The 23,985-nt window shown below is 41.8% G+C and overlaps 1 protein-coding gene across 2 annotated transcripts in view; it reads left to right on the top strand.

The window, feature by feature from the left end:
* Nucleotides 1–15,971: 15,971 nt before the first annotated feature.
* LOC122401002 (homeobox protein dve-1) overlaps nt 15,972–23,985 on the top strand; it is a 52,220-nt gene continuing 44,206 nt past the window's right edge. Inside the window, exons 1-2 of one of the 2 annotated variants that reach the window (XM_043402851.1) lie at nt 15,972–16,094; nt 16,392–16,634. In XM_043402851.1, coding sequence (XP_043258786.1) covers nt 16,560–16,634 — 75 coding nt within the window. In that variant the 5' untranslated portion in view covers nt 15,972–16,094; nt 16,392–16,559. Of the gene's footprint in view, nt 16,635–23,985 lie in introns of both variants that reach the window. The other variant, XM_043402848.1, reaches the window with a different exon arrangement.

Below are 23,985 nucleotides of genomic sequence, written 5' to 3'. Positions count from 1 at the left end.
CTACGACACGCGAAGCAGTCACAGTTCTAAGGAAAGGTTCGAATAGGGGGGAAGGGGGGGGGGTGTAAGAGGAGCTCGATGCAGTCTGATATCGACGAGAATCGGGGGTGGCCCGCCCGTTCCTCTGCTCCCGCGAGACGCCAGCCGCCCCGGATGTCTTTGCTTTACGCTTTACTGTTATTTATCTCCGTGAAAGACGAAATTCATGGCGGCCCAACCGTCGCGGACTTCCCTCGAGAAAGAGAGAAAAAAGAAGCATGAGTTTCCCCCGACCCACCCTCTCGCTAAATGATACCAGGTAATTTCTTCGCCGCTTCTCTTTTTGCGTTTATCATTGGGCTTCGGTCTATCGGTGAATTCCTCAAATAAAACCACCAACGAGCCGTTACAGCGAAAATAAAAAATACTGCACGCTTTGAACACTCGATTCGTCGATTCAAAATGTCAAAATAAAATTTGATTGACTCTGATGTCGTTCTTGTTATCGAGGGTAATGGGAGGTTGGTGAATCATAGATCGTTAGACCGCGGGGGTTGTTCTACGTAATCGAGACTACTGTATCGGTCCTGGAAAGGGTTGAAAGCCTCCTTAATTTTGGGACGCGGATTCGAAATAAAAGAAGGAACGGACGAAGGAAGGGGTTAACTTCTAATTGTTTTGTTAAATGATGCGCGAGTAAGAATCCCTGGGAGGACTTAAGCCCGAAAGCGAGCGCCAGCAGCGGTTTCAGTTCGTTCCGTCTTCCCTTACTCTTCCCGGTTTCTTTCTCCTCTCTATTCCACCCTGAATCTTCCTCTACCCCGAGCCTCTCTGCTGCCTTAATTCTTAGCTTTATTCTCTCCTAAGACTCTCTCTTAATTTCTTATTTCTCCCTCCACCGACCCCAGCCAGCGTACTATCTTACCTTTTGCAATTTATACTCGAGAAGAACGAGAGAAGATGGAGCGAGATCGAGAGAGAGAGAGGGGTCACTGAATGCCAGGCTTAAGCAGACAATACTTCGCTTTCAAACGGCGGCTTCGAAGACCTTTCTTTCGCATTAGATACTTTAATTCTTTAAACGTGTCTTTCCGTTGGGTGAAATACCCTCCTCCGTTTCTACAGGCGACTCCAAAACTTCGACGACGAGATATTCATTTTTTCAACGGTATTACATTGCACTTAACCGCAAGATTGTCCATTAATGTTGAATTACATACATTATTGATGCAGATTCGCAAGATCTACTATAAATTTTGTGCAACGTTACTATTGAGGGAAAAAACTTCAAACGTGTAATTATTTTGTAGGCGACAGAGTCATTGACACATTGGACGTTACTGAAAGGATGTTACTTAAGACGGAAACTATCGAGTAACCGTCAAACGTTAGTACACCCAGTTAACAGTGAGTTGTCAAAACCCTTGGAAGTATTGACACGTGACCTAGACCCTGAGCCAGATACGAACCTATCGAATCATATTTTTCAAACGTTTCGCCTTCCTTCGCGAGCTTTATTTTCATTTGATGTTCGAATAACGACGTATTCTTAAATATTTAATTATACAAATAGTTACGACTGCACTTTACAAGGTACGATGTATAATTTTGTACCAGCAGCTGCAGTTATAATTTTGCAAAACATACAATTCGTGCTCAAGGAACCGATGCTGTTTCGTAGGAACACCAAGCAACGTAAACCGCCATAATTATTCGATACCTCTTGACACACCTAATTGGACAACTTGGTTGGTAAATGGTACCGGAAGAGAGCAAGATGCAAAGGATAGGGAGAAGAAGTTGTTGGTAAGGGGGCGAAGAGCGAAGAGACGATACTGACCGTCGATTTCTACAGACCATCTCTGGACCAACCATCGGCTCGTAATGGCCACTTTGAGGGCCCGCCATAAGCTTTCCCAAAGAGACGAACCCTTGCCCTAAGTGGTCTTACACCGACGTTTTGACGAGATAGATACTACTCACTTTGCCTATCCGCAATATGACCTAACCTTTTGCCCTGACTCTCTGTCCTCCTCTCCTCGCTGTCATTCTCTGTCTTAAGTTTACCTCCAACTTCCCTCCCTTTCCCTCTCATCTTGCCCCGACTTGCACGGTTAATTGATCGGATATCAATTCTTGGCTCTCCGGCCGCCCCAAAATCTAATCCACAATGCTTTCGAAACAATCCTGTGGAAAATTAATATCAAAAGTATCGCGTATTTTAGTCATTCTGATTTCTGTTATTCTTAAAACCATTCTATGTTCTTTGCTCTCCGTCGACTTTTATTGCGTATTTTGTTCCTGAGATTGCTGTATTAAAATTCAAGAGTTATCGTAGAATTTGTTTCTGACAGATTCGATTATTTACTTAAAATTTTTGCAAGAAATTGCTGGCGAATCATTCTTTTAGGAAGAATAGGTAGAAAGATATAAAATGAAGTCATATTGAGGTTTAACTTAGAATCTCTTGAGTGTACTTTTCAAGATATTATTATTAGACGCCTAAACGAGAGCGCAGTTGTGCTCACGCGTGCACCGGGTTGCCTATTGAAAGGGGAGCTTCAACCAAGAAATACCCTTCCCTAAAAGGGATATTTGTTTTTGTGTATACATCTTGTTATCAATATGTATAAACAGTATATTGGCAAGAATCGTTTCACAATGAAAAATCAGAGGTACTCAATTATTAATTTTTTTAGTCGATTCTCAACATGAATTTTCGATAAGCGTGATATTTATTTCATAAAATTTTTTATAAGATTTTTACAAAGCGTATCTACATGACGAGAAGAGAAATAAGCATATTAACTCTTGCAGGATAAAATTTGAAAATTCGAGCCATCGTGCGTGTTCACCTGCGTCCGTGCACCGGCTACGGGGTGTATCGGAAAGTAAGTTGGGTCCGACGGTTTTAATACCGCGAGAGCCAAATGGCACAGGGGTTAGTAGTCGAGGAAGTTTGGTGGGTGGGGAGAAAGGTAGAAGAGCAGAAGTACCATCGGAACAGGGGTTTCAGAGGCTAAATGGAGGCACTGCAAAAGCAAGGGTTAACTCAATAGAGCTGTAAGTGAATTACTTATCGCGTACACCTAGTATACAGACTAGATGCGTTTAGCTATAGGTCACGGATACTCAGAGGCGATTCTGAAATTCGTCGACGGGAATAAACACGCGTACCCACCCCAGTTTTTTTTTTTCGCGTCCGTTTCTTTTTTACGAAAATTTTGTTTTTTCCGTCTTCGAACGGTAACGCGATTAGTCTTAATCGTATTACGAAATACCATTTCGATGGAAGCGTTCCTGAACGGAGGACAATGTACGAGGGACTTTTTTCAACTCGTTTAACAAAGCTTGCGAAGCCAGCAGTCAATTTTAATGACACTTATTGGTTCGCTGTTTCGCAGGTCCAAGGAACTTTTGTCGCTAAAAAGGCAAAAGTGATGGTTCTTTTTCGTTTTTTTTCTCTTCGTTAGGTAAAGTTGCTTTTCGTCGAGTGTCCGGAAATTACGGAGAGCCAAATTTCAAGGGTTATGCCAGTCGAGAGCCCTTACGAGGCTTTCAAATATCGAGATATTTGATGGACGCCTGGTTGCTCAAGAAAATTCAGTTAGTCATCAGCTTTGTGTCCTTTCGCGAAGCAGGGGTCGGAGGGGTGATAGTGCTCGGACGGATGTCTCTGCTTCGAACTTAATTAGCCGTCGCAGCCTTAATTACCGCCTGATATTGCTCCGGGACAATTAACGCAATTAACCGGAGAAAGTGTTGCGCCTCGTCTTTTCTTTCGAACGTCATCGTTCTTGGATCTTTTGTTGTTACAGAAACGACTTACCTCCGGTTCGAGACGAGGGGAGGGAATTGTAAATGAAGAATCTACTAATTTCTCCGCCGCGTTCGCATTAATTCTATTTGCCCGCTTTGATTTAAAAATCGCGCGTCCAAGGAATGAGAAATTGTGATGGCGGCTCGAAGAATGTTATCTTGAAGAATTTATAACGAAAAGACTTTCTTTTATATCGATGATATCGTTAGTTGAAAAGAAGCAGTGCCCCCTATGGTAATATTTGCGCTATTTTATGAAATGTAAACACGATTTGGCTTATAAATACTGCGCGTCTCTTCTTCGGTAAATGAATGTTTGCGGTTGTGCGTCGTAGAAAATAATAATAAATCCGATTAACGTAGTCGACTTCCGCTGGCGGGCTTAACTATTATGTATCTCACGGAAAGACCGATAAATGACGCGGAGGAGCAATTTATGGGGGATGCATGTTCGATGTGCTCGGAGGAAATATCTCTCGATTTAACTTTGAAGTCATTGAAAATAATGAAGAATCGCAGACAGGTATTCGTAAAAATCTTTGCCTAATCACCTAAAAAAAAATTACAAAATCTCACAAATACAAAAAGATAAACACGACTGTTGTCGCTTGTAAGAATATACAAACTATTCTCGTTTTATTAAGTTTCAGTTACTCTAGAAAAACTTAAAATGACCGGTGTTAGGGGTAGCCTATGTTCAGTGACATTATTCGAAATCAACTTTGGGGAATACTGGTGCAAAAGCTGACTCGTTAGTGTAATTATCAGCGAAGGTAGATAAGTGTAGCTGATCGAGGACAATGGAAACGTGGAAAGGGTCCAGCTCGAAAGGGAAACGAGCCGACAGGGCTGCGAGAGAGCGGCCACCGACGTAAAATGGTCGGGGGAGGTAGCTCGCATAATATACTCGTCGCAGCATAATAATTCAGAAATTTGCATGTACGCGGGCTAACTCTTCAAGTAGGTTATCTATGCTGAAAGTTTTCTTCCTGATACATCGCCTTACGTTCACGCCGTTGAGGGGGTTAGAGGCGAGGTTTCCGAAGCGAACTTACGTAACTAGGCGCAGGTACGCCAGAATATACGTTGTACAAGCGGGACATTATCTTTTCGAATTTGAATTACAGGCAACGGAGTTCCTGCCTTTGGTTAAAGCTACCATTACGCGGAATTTATGTATGAGCCGTATTTATGCTACCGAGATCGCCAACGGGATGGGGTATCTTCTAAAAATTCCTACTCGAGAACTTTCTGATTACGCACTATTATTTTCGAAAGGGTTAACAATCTTTCGAACAATTTATTTCGCCATCGTATTACGTGGACTCTTATCGCGTAGTTTAAAGGGTTGAGACAATGATTTTTACCGGGTTTAATGGCCCCAGTCTGCATTACATATTTACGTGCCTTTCCATCACCTCCCGTTTCTCTTCTTGTTCCCAGAGCTTCGGCAATTCCGATTATCGTTTAAGCAGTTTGATGTCGCGTATCGCCCGAACAAACCTCATATCCACGTGATTTACACCCTTACCTCGAGGACGCAAAAGGGACCATCGACGGTGTCCTGTAGGAAATACGTCCTCCCTCCTCTCCGGGAGTTTAATCCAAATTTCAAAGCCGCGCATTAGCTTTTGAGGCGATCGTCCGGCCTTCGCCATCGAGTGCTCGTATGATATCTTATAGATAATGCCTCCACCGATTCTCGTATGCATCGAGAGGAATCCTCCTCCTTCCCATTACGACGTATTATACCTACAGATTTCTGGCAAACTACGAATATACCCACCCAAAACCCACCCTCTCACGGTACCGGGCTTCTCTCTCTTTCTCTTTATCTTCTCGTTTCTGCTCGTAACGTTTTCACCCTCAAAGGACTCGCTTCGACGTAGTCAGGGGATTACGACGTACAGCTCCTACATCGAGTTAGAATTTAGTGACACGATACGGCGTATGTATATGGGAGTTTATTGAATGAAGCTGTATTAAATTCTGTATCATTTCTGCCCCGCCAGAACCCCGGGGAGATAAAGGAACTCGAGGAAAGTGTACGGGAAGCTGATTACAGCTAGATCAGCTTCGTAGTTATGCAGAGAGAATATTCTGATTCGTCTGTGTCTTGAATTTCCTGTTAAATTCAAATCAAATTCACTATTCTTATTCCGCGACTAAATGAAACGGAGGACTGTCGATAGCGATATAGATAGTTATAAATAATGCTTTCCTGACGAATAAGCATGATTAAAACGTCTATACGGCTGATCTTTCTTTCACCGTACGATACATTTCACGCACACACTTCGTCGAACTATAGAATTAACGTCGATCGGATCCGTAATTATTCCCTGTACGAAAATTGTAAAAAAGAATCCCTCGTTTCGTATGTAAATACATACGTGGACGGGTGTATAAGTGGAGACACAACCATATAGGTACAAACTAGAGGGTTCGCTATACAATTGTCACGCGGGAAGATACCGATCCTGTTACCGCGTTCCGTAACAACTCCGTTCGTGTTCTTAATAACGATCGCGTACATACAGGATCATTCACAACGCGTGGTCCCAATTCCAATCATGGAGGAGATAAAAAACACTGAAGAGGTTCGAAGAAACACTTCCTCTATTCAATCTCTTCAATTTATAGCAATTTGTGCATGCACTTCCATTCGAAAGTAGGACGAAATTGAATAAAATATTCAATAATATTCATATTAAATGTACCTTAATATATTTTGTTTCGTGTATGTAATGTCTTGGATCCACCAGCCTAGAAGATACCACGTATTGTGGAGTGTCCTGTACGTTAGTGTCAATCGAAAGAACCGCACCCTTTACGCCTGTACGACAATACAGTCACGCTGGGTATGAAAAGACGCTTATGCCCAATCGAGCGACAAAAAGATCCTCGTCGATGACACGGAATATTTTCCGCGAGGCTCCCACGGCCCCCCCTTAGGTTCCGGAAGACGATCCTTTTTCCACGGAAAGGAAACGGCGAACTCTTCCCGCCGTGTATGTTAACGCACCGACGCCCGTAGATCCATAACGCAACCCCTCCGACCCTCGTAAACCAGAATTTATTAACACTCTGAACGGCGGGGGGAGATTTGCTAAATGGTTTTCAATTTGTACATTAACGCGTCCAGACCACATGCTCGACAGATTTCGCGTGGTATCGCGTATGTACCCGCGCCTGGTCGGACTGTATTTCATTTCTTATTTCGGGCTTTATACGTGCCAGTTCTTCTTTATCGCGAACGTTGCGTGCGAAATTTAAAATTCGACGGCCGCTTCGATTTTATTGCCAGTTCTGGTAATTGAACGAGGGAGAGAGCAGATCAGCAGACATTCCCAATGTTCCTATCTTTTGCATCGAGATACGAACAAATAGCGCGCGGACTATTCGAATTCCCCCGGGGGGCTCTTCCGGTTTTGGGGACGAAGGAAAGCACTTTAAAAGTCATTTTTTCTTGAAGAAAGCGTAAAACTTTTCGATGCAGCGGTTCTGTTATGCTTTGATACGTATTCTGAGAGTACTCGCTATTTTTTCAATGAGAAATAGTCAAAGTTACTGGAACAGGTATGCAAGGGGGTTGTAACAAATGTTTCTGACACGTTGTTACACGAGCCCCCCTGCGAATCTAAAACAGAGAAATAAAAAATTGTTCTATTTAATGGTCGGAATTAAAAAAATTAACTCCTTTTATCTGTGTTTCTAAAGGAACCAATCGATTGATGTATTGGAGACACGGTTGTGATTCAGGAATATTTGACGAGAGTTTTGAAGATCAGTCATGTTCCCAATCTCAATTATATCTCAATTATATAATAAAGAAGCAGATATTGGTTTCTGTGCATTAGTAAAAGTTTTACTGTTTTTGGAGGCTTGAGAATTAGTACAGTATTTTTAAAAACAGCACAAATTTTGTTCGTGATCGAAAAATATAAGAACGATTTACGAGACACAGTGTTTGAGATGTTTCAGAATTTTTGGTAACAATTTCTTATTATTCCTTGTTTGTATCGTCGCGCCCATTCAGGGTAGAACAATGCACACGGCTTGTCAGCTATGTTTCTGCGGTTGCATTCATTTAGGCGCTGCGTCTCAGTCGATGAAACAGCGATGGGACTAAATGCATCGCGAGCAGGCTTGAACTCTGACCTGCTGAATTCGAAGGTTGCTTCCAAACTAGAACATGATTCTTTAATTTTTGGTGCATGATATCAATACTATTAATAATACTTGTAACTAGACTGAGGATTTTTATGCAAATTCATATATTTATTAGTAGAATTGATGAAATGAGGGTTAGGTTTGGGTTAGGTAGAGGGTTGTCACCTAAATATAATTATTTGTATCTTGCTTTAAGTGTTTCTTATATTTTTGCATATTAAGTGCATCCTGTAGTTGGTATTGCAATTACAGAGATTTTTATACCAATTATACTATCTCTTCTAAGTACAGTATTTTCTCTATATAAGCTCGGAACTCGTCCACGATATAGGCAAATATCATATCCCCTCTACTTATCCCCACTGCGTACCGTTAGAACTAAGCACTCGCTGTATCGGCGAGTATGCCTTCCTATGGGCGGTTCCCCAAGATAGCGGCGCGCTTGACGGTCGGTCGTCGAACATTGTCATACGATACGGGCTCAAATTACTAAGGCAACACTAGTGCAATAATACAAATTTTTTATTTTTCCTTTTCTTGTTTTGAAACTTTTAACATGTCTGTGACAGTTTTCTGATTTAACTAAGATCAAGTACAACATAATTTTTATTATTGTTTTTCATAAATTATAATATACATTTGACCTTTCTTTAAAGTGTATCCTCATCTGAAAAAAGGAATTATAATTTAATTGACCTATCATTTATTTGCCGAAATCGTGAGACAACTCAGAGTAAAATAAGTTGGTTAAACAGTTCAAATTCGCAAGTTGTATCTTTTTGAGTCATATCACTATTGCAGTAAACGAGCGATACATACATATATGTACTGAAGTTATGACACGATTTAACTAGTACATATACAATATTAAATCAACAATGAAATTTATCTTTATTTTTGTTCTTCCTTTTTTCGAACTTCATCAACATATTCGTGACAGTTTTCTGATTAAAATGACACCAAATACGATATACAATTTAGGTCCTATTTACTAACGCAATAAGAAATCAAAGGCATGCATCGTTCAAATGACTCCACGTCGGCTGTATCGAAACACAGGCGATGTTTACGCGAGCCTATACAGAATCAGTATTTCATTCTGCGACCTCTACCAAGAGAGGTAGAAGTCAGAATTAGAACACCGATTTCGTATAGGCTCGCATAAACATCGCCTGTGTTTCGTTACAGCCGACCCGAAGCGAAGGAAGCGATAGCAAATTCGGCGATGCTCGGCCGCTCAGTCCCTCTTTGTCATATGCTCGCTGTTCTTTTTTATACTCGCCGCCTCCAGTAGGCGTCAACAAAGTATCAAGAATCGTTTCTCGTCCACGATACAGCCGAGCGTTGAGCCCCGAGAGCGTCGCTTCTATAGAGACAATACTGTACTATGAAATTTTGCTACAGTGATGTGACTACATTTTTTGATTTCGAAACAACTATTTGGATTTCTGAGTCGATACCGCCCTGACCCAGAAATGGGTCGAGCCACAACAAATATTCATCCGATCCTATAATTTTGTATTCGTCCTAAACAAACTAGTATTCCGTTAGTAAGTAAAGAATTCGAGTAGTCACGGTTAAAACCAGCTTTCGATTGTTTCGTGGCAGGACTGGTACCCCGGGCGTTCCGATACCGTCGCCTGAAAGAAGCCCGTAAGTACGTTGCCGGATGAAAAATGCAGGATTCGCGATGGGAAACGACCGCCGTTCCCCGCGACAAGGATATTCGGATGCATCGCGCAGGACGCCCGTAATTTCCCGGGTAAGCTCCGGCAAATTAGCTCGGGGCATACGTTACCCTCGCCTTAGATGTCCTTCGAGCGTTCCCACTCCCTCCGCCGTGGCAGCCACTCACCGTCCCGCCCCTCCAGAAAACCCAGATTTCCTAGAAGCGAGCTACCCGTCCTTCCACTTTTTCCAATGATAGCGAGCGTCCAAACACGGCTACGAGGGTCTACATACCCTCGTACACGGACGAAGCCCGTCGAGACCGCGAACCAGCCTCGGAAAAGGCCGTGGGGGTAGGTGGGGTGGAGGGGGGCGGAAAGCTCGATCTGGCGAAGCTCCAGAAGGTAAGAGCGACGCGAGACGTTAGGGGTGGCTTCTGGGCAGGTACTACTCGGTGGCGCGTCGAGGGACGAGAGAGACGCCTTCGCGGAAAGCTACCCGTCGGGGGTGGGCGTGGGTCGCGAAAGCTCCGCCCGCAAGCTCCGTGGAACACGCCCCGGGAGCGCAGCTTTGCCACCCACCGTCGGCGATCCTAGAAAACAGTCCGACCAGCCGTGTCACCGTCGAGACTTCGGGAACGGTAACCCCTCCACGGTTAAACGGGACCCGTAGTCCTTCCATCCCTGATCCATCCTCTGTTCCCCTCTCGCTTTCTCCCTTTGAACTTCTCCTACGGTACCCCTCCTTCCCCTCCCGTCGCTCTCAAGTTTCAACTTCGGCCCGCTTTGCACACAGATTGCATCCGTGGCATCCGCGGATGCAATCATTACCCCGCCGCTCCCCCCACCCCTCGCTCCCAACTCGTGCTCCTTTTACGCTAAAGACTTTGTGTGCGCGCATGCCCGCGCGCGTGTCGTTTGCACGAGGACGCCACGGTCGGAAGAGTGCACCGTTCGGACCGGGGGTTGGGAAAGTTTGAGGCAAAGCCTGCTGGATGCTTTATTGGCTTCAGCGTTGCGATAAGGAGCGCCGGGTTACCATGGGAGAATGTAACGGTAATATACGCGGAGAACCTGAGGAAACTGGATTCTGAACACGGGCGGACGTCCCTTTGGCTTTTCGAGACCGGCTGGAAAGTTCGGGGGCTGCGGTGGATTTTATTTTGCTCGCCTTTTTGCGCTCGACGACTTTCGGTCGTGAAATAAAAACGATGGGTGGGACGAAATTTAGGTGGACCCGGGGGAGGTGTATTTGGCAGGATGAAAGCGATAACTTTGTTTTAACAGGAATGTCTAGGTGTTTGTGTATTGACTTGAAGGGAGGTTTAATGGTAGACTTATAGGTAGACTGCGGATGTTCGTGCGTTTATTGGACATTTTAATTCTCTGAAAACTGTAGAATGCATTTGACATGCAAAAATGTAAGAAATATGTAAAATACGAATTACAAAGCTTCCCGAAAGTATGAATTTGCATAAAAATCCGGGGCGTACTTATAAGAAAACAATACTAGAAATTTAGTATTTATTACCTATATCAGTATAAGAGAATAAATTAGAGGGTAGTTATTAATATATTTTCGTGGTTTCTTTGCTCAGACACAGTTTGGCTATATTCAACATGCTCGCCATTCAGTTAGAGTTTCTACATTTTTAGTAATTTTATTTAATATATCTTTTCACCTGTGTGCAAATTGAACCATTTGTATTACTCTATTTGTAAAAAAACAGAACTTGTTATATGAATTTGAACATAACAGTAAAGACAACAGTGGCATACGAAAAAATTATATCAACGATTCAAACTAGATGAGACACGTGTATCTCTGACAGAGAGTATAGGGATATCAGAAACAGTAGCAAGGAATCATGTTTACGCAGTTGGAAAGGTTCAAAATCTCGTTACATGAATTCCACATGAGTCGTCTCACGGCAATTAACTGTCTGGCAACCTAGTCTTCGCTGATTTAGTGGAACAAGATCGAGTCGTTGACAGATTGAATCGTAATGTGTAAGGAGAAACGAGTTCCTTGTAACATACGACGATCGTTATCAATCGATGAACCACCTATAATGTTCCTGGGCCAAATCTTTATCGAAAGAAGATTCTGCTTACCGTGTGTTGGATATATGAATTGCTTACCGAAGAACAAGTGTTTGGTTTTTTGTCGATCAAAAGATATTTTTGTCGATGCAGTATAATGTTCGATGTTATATTGCACAATTCACGAAGCACACGATGACTAGGTCAAGCTGGAAAATTCTGCCACATCCAGCATACTCCCCTGATATCTTGCCAACTGATTATGATGTTTTCCTAGATTTAGACAAACAATATGAAACAAGATGAATTGTGTAAATAAATGTGGTTCTTGACTGGGTAACTTCCGCGTTAAATCGACGTTAAAGCGACCCTTCTTATCTGCAGTTCGCTAGAGATCTCCGAAAACGAGAGAAATAATGATCTAGGGGCTCAGAGATCAAGGGGTTTCTCCTGTTTATTTAATCAATATTCGTTTCGATTCGATATGGAATCCTCTTTACGTGAAAAGTGTACAAATTCCAAGAAATCATAATTAAAAGAATAAGATCCTCGGACAAAAATTTAGAAAATTATAAAACTCCGAGGATATAAATATCAAGCTTGAAGAGATCGAAACATGTTTCCATAATGTATTTTGCAAGCAAGGAAATATTCTAATTGTGGCCAAGATAGAGTAGATTAAGAATTTCCGTCAGACAAGAATCCCAAGCTTTGTCTCGGTTCGTGAAATTTGGTATCTCTACAATCGGATTTGAAAAGTGTGGAATGTTGTATCAGCGAACGAAATCTCCCGGTTTCCCAATCTGTCACGAAGAGTTTGTTCAGGGGAAGATTTTCGGCTGACTTCAGCCGATATGTGGTAAGGCGGACGAAACGTCGCGTGCTACGTGAAAACGTGCCACGTTCTTCCATAGTGTCGTTCGAAGCCAGAAGAAAAGAGCTTGAAGAATCTGAGGAATCCACTGAAATTCGAAAATGAGCTAATCTACGTAAAAAAATAACTCGAAAATGTAGAGAAAATCTTGTAAAAATTGATGTTTGGAACTCTCAATCGTGTCTTGTACAAAGAAATAGCAAACTCTGGGCATGGTAAATGCTATCAGATGGGTTGTGAAAACAATTTACAACGATGTACGTAGTCTAGACAGTAAAAAGAAATTAAATCAGAATTATTTAGTAGGTATGGTTGACAGAGAGGCGTGTCCACCGTTAAAAAATACTGAACGATTAAATAAATGATGAAACGAAAAAGTCGACGATATTGGTTCCGCGCAGGAAGAATTTGTTAGTACGAAATTTGATTTTCGAGAATATCGAATTAAAAAATTCGTCGTGTACGAGTCCACTTGTCAAGGACTTAACTTAATTAACCACGCTGCGTACCACTGCTGCAACTCGTCTTTCCCTTTTTAAATAACCAAAATATAAATATGAAAAAATGTATTTTAATAATGCTTTCCACTCGTAAAAAAAAAATTAACTCGTGCAATATTTTACATCTTGCAGTAATTGAAGTTAATTCCAAAAATCGTAGCGATTGCAGGCATTCTAATTTATTTCTATTATCTTACGAAATGGAATTGGAGTCGGACAGTTGGGTTCTTTTCCTCGTAGGGGCACCGTAGACATAGAAAATTTAAGTATATTGTATTATTACGACCACGAACGTACGATGGGGTTGTTCTGATAAGCTAAGGACAAACTGGAGCAGCGAGAGAGAAAAAAGGGAAAATAAATACATCGTAACCATCGTTGCCATGGAATAGAATATTGAATGGCATACGTCACGTGATTAACGGATCAACTGACGGGCACTCTACCTAATCCAGGGATTATCTAGTTTAATACCTTGGCGCTATCGGAGCCCGGTCGAGATTAAGCTGACCGACCTGACTGATCAGCTTTTTTTCATTCGCATAAATCGATATCAATAACGCCGGTCACGATCTGGGTTAAACGACTTTTGCTGTTTCATTTAACTGAATGCAAAGTATGGATCTCGCCGCGCGCTCGTTCAACGCGTCATTTGATAAATGGAACGTCTTCGCGAAACGAAAGAAGAAATAACACCGAATTCGAACCGCGGAAAAGAAATTGTTACTATTGGAATACTTTGAAACGGCGGTCGTTATTATAGCCTGCGTACCGGAAACCGGAACTGTCATAGGGCGTTACTATAGATATAATCAACCATTTATAACGTGTAATCCGTTGCAAATACTGAGCAATTACCATCGTCGTCCCGGTAATAAGCCAGTCGAACAGATTTTGAGTCGTTCGTGAATTTTCAATTTTTTAGCCCTTCCATCGAGCACGGAAATATTTGTGACGATCGAGGTGGCAGAAGAAGAGATATTTTTCAATCCTAGACTGGTAAATGGTGGAAACATTGACAATAATATCGAAAGTTCAATACCTCGTATCAATAGAGCAGTAAATGCATTTTCTTTAACATTCAACAAATTAATAATACTTTCTTCTCAATTTAAATAAAATCGAACGAATTTATAATTGTAAATCGAGACCAGCCATAAGCAATTTCCAAGACGAGCAGATAATCGGTTTGTCGTTCCTTTTTCTGTGTCGCCGGAGAATCAGAGGGCTGAGAAGCAACGGGGAAAGTTTCCAAAGTTTCTGACCTAACTTTTCAACGGGTGAAGAACTATGTATATTGTATTCGAGAGGATAGTATTGAGCTTTGCTAGAACCAATCTACGCGATAGAGAATTGGAAATTCACGAGGGTGCGTTGCTTCGTTATTGTAAATGCAAAATATATCAACTTGCACACACCGACAAGATGCAGTTGCAATTACGATTATATTTATAACTGCGATAGAATGTGAAGAGCAAGATTTGTCAAAGTTGAGACATGAATTTTCACTGAGGAGTTAAAAAAATCAATTCTCAAGAAAATGAATGTAGATAGGATTTTTGAATTTTAACGAGGCTGTAAAAATAGGTTCAAAAACAAATTGTTACTAGTTTCCAATTGTCTGAAAAAGAGTTTAGGATCTATCGTGACCAGGGCAGAACAAACGAATTAGGTATTATTAACGCGTTGCAACTGCCACGGAGAGATAACCAACGCGTGAAAAATTAGTTTATCTTTTATTAAAAATTGTTATCTAGATAAGAATCGTGGCCATCTCTGGTAAGAAGAGATATCTTAACTCTCCAGTACCGGGGGCCCTTGGTCGATGCCCGCGACTATGTAGCCCCGTGCGCTGTGTTGCGGGCGCACAGGTGCGACGGTGTGAGTGCATCTTATCTCCAGACACACCCCCGAGTGCGTCATGGGTACGCGGGTGGCAGAGGGTCGCGTGGCAGGAGGGGGAGGGGGGGTTAGGGTGGAGGATAGGTAACGGTAGAAAACTAGCTGGCCCGGAGCAGAAGTGGGAGTCGAAATCGCGGAGAGAGAAAGTCGCTAAGAATACTGGATGCAGAGAGGAAAGGCGAGCGGCGGGCAGACACGCCGGATGAAAGGGGTGGACGAGGCGCGAGAGGTTGGAGGGAGAGGATCGCGGTGGGAAAACAAAGAGACGCGCGGGCGAAGCTCGAGGGAAAACACGGGAGAGAAAATAGCCGTGGGATTGGAAGGAACCGGCGAACCGGATGAACGAAACGGAGAACGAGACGAGAGAAAGAGAGAGAGAGAGTGAGGGAGGCGGAGGCGGGAGAAGACGGGAGGAGAGGATCAACGAGATGACGAGAGAGAGAAAGTAGAGAGTGCACGGATGACGAAGGCAGCTCCGTAGGGTTTGAGGGTGAACCATCCGAGTGAGGACCAGGATGGTCCTCCGCTCTGTGGGCGATGGTGGCCGCCGCGGTGGTGGGGTGACAACGACGGCGGGTAGGGCGTCGTAGGGGCAGAACCAGCGCCGCGACGCCACGGCATGCACAGTCGCGGCTCGAACGCCGTCCCATACGAATGTGTCGTTCTCGCGGCTCGTGTCTCTATTTCAGCGTCGCGTATGTTTGCGATCGGACCGCCTCGAGGTCGGGACCTTAAGGGAAATCGCCTGATCGTCGATCGATCGATCGAATGACGATGGACGTTCGTTCGACGAGCGTGGATTGGGGAAAATCGAGATCACCGGGATGCATGATCGCGGACAGTGTACGTTGAACGATGTCGAGACATTGACAGTCGAGGGGCCGTTGGCGCTTTCGTGTACTGTTACTCGCGGTCTTTATGGAGTGATCCCGAGGACTCGATGAGACTTCGTCGACGGAACTGTGACGATTGTTCGAGTTGGTGGCGAGAGCTTGCTGTTCGAGAAACGTTGGCCAAATCTGTTCCTATACAGAAATTTGTACACGAATGAGAAAGTACTTTTTCGCCGATAGTGTTCCCGCGACCGGACGCTCCAAGAAACGATTTAGCACGGTTTAGCGCGGAATCGGGTTCCACGTGAGTGCCGGTTTCGATCGGCTTTCGAGTACGCGTCGACACGTGTACGCGTCCCTTCGAATCCGCTCGGTATTGATATTATTCCACAGATGTCGAATCGATTGCGATCGGTCGGTTTCGAGGAGTCGATTTTCAAACGCGTGAACAGATTCGATTGGTCGCGCTCGCAACGCGAGACTCGAGGCGCATGTCCTGCATGATATTAGCGAATTAATTTGTAACGTCGTAGCGGATAGGGGGCAAAGTATGAATCTATGCGTGAAAGTATGGCTGTGACATCGGGACGTATTTGTGTAGCGAATTGAAGAACTTCGCCGGATGAATGACGCGTAGGAACTGATAAAATAAAAAAAAAGTCGGTGAGAATCGTCGAAGCAATAGGTGACAGTGTGAAGTTAAAAAAGAAAAGAAATGGCGGTGACTTCCGAGTCCCGGGACAATTATTGAGAGACTCTCTACGAGGGAATGGATTTTCAGAGCGCTATGGACACGTTTGTAGAGGCATGGATGGCTGCTAACACGAAAACGGATCAAGTACAGGTAAATCATATATCATTGTCGCTACCTAGATGGCCTCCTAATCACTCTGGTTTTATTTTCTTGCAACGAACGCACCGGGGAAACGATCGTAACGCTATGCAAACACTGGCGTCTGTGAGTGGCATCGTCGAGAAAACCAACCCCTGTACCATTACACAGCCAATTTGCTACCCTACCAATTTCTGCCCTCTCGAGCACATTCGATTCATCGCCGAGTTAATTCCTCGATATCAATTTGCCACTTTCCGCTGCATCTTGGCGTACTCGATCAGTTTGCTCGTAAATCGCTGAATTGTTTCTTTGAATTCGCGAAGAATCCGCGATGTGGAGTGCCAAAAAGTGCAGTCGAAATGGTTTATAAAAATTATTTATTACAATAGTGTCGAGAGTTTAAGAGGCTGTGGTAAAAAACCACGTAAATTACATCATCGTGAAGTAGAATTAAACGTGTCTGTGAAAACTATATAACGAAAATTGAAGTACTGTCCAGCTGATGCCATTCATCGATCGAACAAATAAGAAGAGACGTTTAGATTTTGCTAAAGCATGTATGCAAATGTAATTCTGAGCAGAATTGATACGTCAGAAGGAACTAATTTATTGCAACTGTAAAGTTTGATGGACGATCATCGACGAAGCTAAAAAAAATACAGAACTTTCTAACAATTCCAATATCATTTAAATGGCCACCACTGAAACAGGATTTAAATCCGATCGAGTCAGCTTAGAAACAATAGTTCCAGGGAAGGACTATAGCAGTACATAAATATTATTTGCAAATTGATTATAATATTCATCATATCTATATAATTTTGTCTGTTTGCAATTTGCAATCCTGTTAAATAAACACAACTTATTTATACACTAATGTTAATGTTGATTTCAATTAATGATCGAATATTCTATGTACCACGTGGGATATGTAATAAAATTTGTTTTTACATCGGTAATGCTGTTTTGATTAGATTCGAATACAATTTCCACCGTGTGTCCACTTAATTTTGTCCCCGACTGCATGACTGAAACTGTTAAATATACCTTCACAAATCTCGATGCACTTAATGGAAATAATGCATGTGCGTGCCTTGCATACATTTCCTCGACGATTCCCACAGTTTGCTATAAAATTTTAAATTTATTAAAGGTCAGAAGCTTCGGAGGCTAAACGGTTTTCGAATGTTACGATTCACCGTTGGTTCAATTTTCAGTTACGTCAGCTGCGAACTTTGTAAGGCAACGTTGAACATTTTGACGTTGACTTATCTCTCTCGGAGTGCTGAGTTTATTAAAGTCACGCAGCTGTCATGATTATTCGTGTTATAAAATAGGAAACAATGCATGACGAACTGAGAATCTTTTTCCGAGAGTAATGTGCACTTGCCTTGCAAGAAATTCCTTTCTCCTTAACACCGTGTATAACAATTGACACTCGAACATCCGTGAATTTTTTGAAAACCTATCGAAAAATCCAAGACGAGATCTTCGATTACAAGAATATATTATACATATTTTAGAGAGCAATAACAAGATTTGCTGTTGATATACTAACGATCCAGCAATAGGTCGATGACACTTATCTAATTTTTTTTATGAGCCACGTATACTACTTCAGATCGTTGAAAATAATCCGTATAACTTCTCTTAATCGCTTATTGTTAATACTCCATTTTAAAATATCATCCGCTGTTATCAATTTACGACCTAAGACGATCGATAAATTCTAGCTTCTGTTTACGACGTAAGGCAACAAAACAGATTTCATTTTGGTTGAACAAGCAATTTATAACGTTTCGGGATAACTTCCTATCTTATTGAAAAAGAATTAATCAAAATATATCGACTGTATGCTTCATAAAAATATAGATGCAGTTTACAGTTGTTTTTACATAAGAAACTGGGAAGAAATCAATATTATAAATTACTTCACTATACGTATCAACGTTGTGAATAAATTTCTTATGCTCATATTTAAAACATACTACACCGAGGAATAATAATTTATTTCTAAACGTTCTTTATATTTCGTACAAGCCTGATATTAAATTTAATATTCGAATAGAAAAAAGTTTAACAAGTTCAGTCTTGAGGGAAACCCATCGGGTGAACATTTTCGCGAGAATCGACAACGGTCGACGCTTTCTGAAACGTGAATCTTTCGAAGCGCGGGGGTGGGGGGAGACGTTAACGTTGGCGTAGGAAGTCAAGACCATAAAAGCGTATATACGATTCGACGTTCTAAAATTTCCGAGCGTTAACCGGGGCGTTGGCAGAGGGAGGGTTGGGAGATAATCCTTGGTAAAACCGCGGATCGTGTGTGTTACGTGGATGAGCATACGTACCTTTACACGTGTACGTACGGGGGGTCACGGGTTCTGACCACGATACGGATGTGCCCCTGCCTTCTTCCTGTGCCACGACCACGTTCGCGTTCTGGCATTCGGTGCAACAAGACCGCATCTCCATTGACCGGTCGATCTTTTGATCGTCGGGAACTTCTGATTTTCATTTCTGACCCGCGCGCCCCGACCATCGTTCGTTATCCACTATCCGCGGACAATTTTAATAAAAAGAAAAATTCTATTTCCCAAATATTCGTAGAAGGTCCACAAAAGCATATAACATTTGCAACCTTTGAAAAGTATGAATTTTGCCAAAAGAATTTAAACGCAGACTTGTTCGTTGTTCTGAAACGTTTAACACTTTATTTAATTTAATTTATAAATTTTCCGTTAATGCGTGGAATTGTGGGGGATGGTGTTTTTCAGCACCAGTCTTTCTTCCAACTAGACTAAATGGGACTGTTTATCTTGGCTTTTTGCAGAGCAGGCTTTAAGAATTATTGCACGATGCACGTCAAAAGTAATTTGTGGTTCATGCACGACGGTGTTACGGCCACATTTCTATCGTGCATCGAGTACATTCCTGAACAACACCTTCGCAAACCGATGGATAGGGCGAGGTGGATCCAACGCATGACCGCCACGGTCTCCTGATCCCAATCCGTTAGATTTCCTCCTTTGGGCCATTTAAAATCTATTGTGTGTTCAACGTACGCAAAACAACCGATAATTTACCCAACTTTGAATTATTGTTCGTCGTTGGTGGAGCATTTTTAATTTCTTTGTAAATGTGCCAAAAGCAAAAGCACCTAGATCCAACAACGAATATAATCAGAGTGGACGGTTCAAGCGGTGCACCCTGTATATAATATCGCAATTCTAGTACCATGCTTGTATTCTTCTTTGGTCGTTAGGACGAAGGTATATGTATATGAATTAATAATGTACCCCTGCGTGTAAATGTACAGATGTTTACGATACGATCGCATTAAAGCGTTTTATTTTTCTTATAGAAATATCAGAAACGCTCCAAAAAATAAATAATTCGTTAAACGTATGAATAAGAAATGTTTCAAACAAATTCGGAGAAATCAACCCCATCGCGCGACAAGAAAATTCGGTTATATTTTTTATAGATATAAATTAACATTTTATTATTCACCAAAAATAGTGTTCAAAGTAGGTACTTTGATTGCACCTATGCAAAATTTATATGAGACGTTTGGTATGGTGTGGAAAAATTTCCAAATGTCAGCATACGTTTTGCCTTCGTTGGAATTGGTAAATTATTTTTTGACGACTTGGGAACGTATCGTGGCCTACTGCGAGGTGGCGTAACAAGATGTTGGATCCGAAGATAACGCAAGTTCGTTATCTGCGTTTGAAAATTCGAGCATCGGTCGGAGGCATTCTGTGAGTCAAAGTCGCGTCCTTGCCGTAGTTGGTTGCAGGGGCCCACATCGTGCACGCATCGGAGCCACGTGTGCACTCGAAAGTGCGTACATGTACGTCCAAGGATAGCTTTGAGACACGCATGGTCACGGTATTTGACCACCCCAGCTACCGGAATGATTGTAATCCATCTATCCGGCCACCGAAGCCGATACATCAAATGCACGTAGAACTTTTCGCGTCCTTTTCCTTGACCGTTCCTTACCCCGTCTTTCTATCACGCTATCGTCCCATCGGACATAACCTAAATATCTCATTAATATTTATGACAATGTTGATATTTAGCGGTACATCGTGCGTAACTTTCCCAACGGTCGCGTCGTTGATGTCTCATTTCCACCGGGCATATAAATTACGAGAAATACTTTGGCAACGAGCTCATTCTAAACTAAAAAGAAAATGGACTCCTTCGTTTGTTCGACGCGTGTCGAATAATTATCGTTGGTAGAGGAAAACGTATCTAGATTACGTTAGAATTTAGAAAATAATAAACGCGAGCTTATAAACTAGCGATAGAAAAATAAGTTGACCTTTGGAGGGACGAATATCTCTTATTTCAAGTAAACAAGTCTTTTTCGAGCGTGGACTAATTTAATTGAAATATCGATAAATAAACTAGAAACAAAATTCAGAAATATAGTTTTATGCATTTCGTTCCGTTTCACCGAAGTAAGTCTTCAGGATCCGCCCCGATTCACGATACACGACGCGGAGGATGACTTTTATTCCACGAACGATCGAAACTTTTTTGTTTTCAACGTGCATGTTTTTTGAAACGAGTGAAAGTCGATATCCAGCTGGTAGCATAACGAGCAATTTACGTAATGTGATCGGTGGAAGCATCAATCCCGTGGATTATCTAGCGTTGAAAGAGAAACAATTATTGTACGTGGATATCGGTCATCTGATATTCAGATAAGCCTGATTAGAATGGTGCACGATTAACGCCTACCGCGGAGACATTTCGTTCCACTCTATTGATGCTCGATAAAGAAAGATATTACATCGCCTTTTCGCTGTATAAAGCTCCCAAGTGTCCCGCTATTCTGCGATTATCAGCGATAAATTACTATTTCGTTACGAAAAATATTCCTCCTTAAAATATATATAAATAAGGGTGGAAAGTTGGTGGCGATCAGATTGTAATTTGTACATATGCATTATATTCAGTCCAATTAAAAGGGATCATCCCTCTTATTTTATCATTTACGTCTATTTACGTAATTCTTATTGTCTTTAGTAAACTGCATTACAATTTCGTGCAAAAGTATTTAGCCTGAAACGTTAACATCGACGATAAATAATTTTAACACTAGATTTTCTGGCATTGATCACACGTATATTTATAGATACCTTTCATGTTGACGATTACCTTAAAATACGATTTTTCTTTTAATTAGAATATGTATCAAAACAAATTCAACAATAAGTTGTTAAAAAATAATATTTACGCGTTCTGCAATTTTAAATATGGCTTCCGTAAATCTAGTGTTAACAGATTGTATCTATTTCCTTTAAAAGAATTTTTTTTAAATAGATTTATTCCATGATATCTGTGTTTTTACTTTACTCCCAATTTTCTCAGGCTCCGCCCCACTCTGCTGTTGCGTTTCAATTCAAGTTCACGACGAAGACTTGGTCAGCGATTTGGAGGCGAGGCGGGTTGCAAAATATTTGAGAAAAAGCTGAGAACCAGTTTACCCCGTGTCGCTGACTTGTAAACTGGTTCTTACGTTAATAAACAGTGAAATATTGTCACCGTTAAAAGAAGCCGAAACGTACGATTCAGGAACTGAATTGAGCGCTTCGACTTTTAAACGTTCCCTGTTTGTAATCTGAACGTATGAAATATAGTCCATACGCGGGTTTTTCATTAATCTCCCAAGGCGGTTATCTTCGACAGGATTGAAACGTATATTATTACGCGAACCGTAAGGCTTTTCCATTAATCTGGTCCTTGTTAATCGCACATGATCATAGTTCTATCGTGAAATCCCTCCATCGAATACTTCGTACTCGTTCGAAATAAATATAATTTTAAATAAGACAAACGTGCAGTAATTTTGTGTCCTAACGTTTCTTAATGTCTCAATATTTCGTATCAACGTTTACAATTTGTATAAAGCTGCTTCGTAATAAATTCTTAGCGAAACCTGGCCGAGAGTCGCGCTAAATTCCAGGCCCGAAAGGGTTCGAGAAATTTGCAGTACAGCGTCGATAATTCATGTTGGAAGAGGTTAGCGAGATCGTTTCGTGCAGAGGACGCGAGGGTCCTACGAAAATCAGCGGGTCCAGGTGGTAGAAATAAAACGCGAAGTTCGAAGAAATAATAAAGTGGCTCGGATGGTGTGCACGGCAATTTACGCGCCACGGATACATTGGTTCGGACCAGAACAGAGGCGGTACCAGAATTTAGACGCGGAATTTTTGACAGTACCGAAATCTGATCGAAAACGTTGACTTTTGATGCATTAATATAATCGCAATATCAAGAAAGGTTAATTTTTCTATGTCTGATCTAGAGTATTTAGATTCTATAAATTAGGGGTAAATTTAAGAAATAGTTTTGTATATTCTCTCACATCGATGTATTCGTTGATCATCTGAATACTCGTTATCGGGACGAAGAAAATTCACGTTCTATTCTTCAATTGAGTCACCAACAACAATACAGTGTAAACGAATGGGAAGGGATAATTGGTGATAATGTAATTGGACCTGCTTTCCTTGATAGGAGATTAACAGGCCGATCTTAGGTCAATTTCTTGAGCAGTCAATTGTATGAAATATTGGAAGAAGCTCCGTTCGATGTACGTCGATTTTTTAATGAGTGGATTAGCTGAGTAGAACCTATCTGCTCCTTTCTGGAGTCACTTAACTTATCAATTACGTACATAGTCTCTTCATTTTTTAGTACAACTTGGGTACGTACTTCTAAAATAGAGCTGTACAGTCAACGTCTGTCCATGTAGACAAAATATAATATTTAAAGATTGAGAAATGCCATATTCTTATTCTGTTCCCAATCGATCACTCATACGAATTTCATACGGTATATCAAATTAATTAAAACAAAAATATTTACCTCTGGTAAAAATTGATGAATACTGTAAAGCTTGAAGGTCTATAATTTTAAAACGCTTTTACGCCTCTCATGGTTGCATAGATCGGAACTTGGTCCGATTCGAACGAAATCCGGACAAAAAGTTTCTGGATATTTCGCGTTGGCTGGCAAAGATTAAAGTATTATTCGATCCTTCCCAGAAAAAGTTTGCTGACCTCTGATTTAGAGCGTTATTGAGGCTAACGCGAGGAGTGCGCCGAAACGGACCTACGTTCAATTGTCGAATATCGTGGCCCCCGGCCGTTTCTGGTTCGAACTTACGTAAGCTCGTTAGGAGGACGCGACAAAAATTCGTCTGGAAATAAATTCCCGGAATTCCAGTGGCCCTCGATCGTTACAAGGACCAGCGCGGAATTTTACATCGGTCCACGATTAAGGTTATCGTCTTAACGGGAAACACCCGAGCAGGAAACGCCGACGACGCGTATCTGTGTTC

This window comes from Colletes gigas, unplaced genomic scaffold (genome assembly GCF_013123115.1).
Source record: "Colletes gigas isolate AHSC1104 unplaced genomic scaffold, ASM1312311v1 Colletes_gigas_Sc00021, whole genome shotgun sequence".
Taxonomy (NCBI): domain Eukaryota; kingdom Metazoa; phylum Arthropoda; class Insecta; order Hymenoptera; family Colletidae; genus Colletes; species Colletes gigas.
The sequence above is the reverse complement of the archived record's forward strand: the minus strand, read 5'-3'. Positions and strand labels throughout refer to the sequence as shown.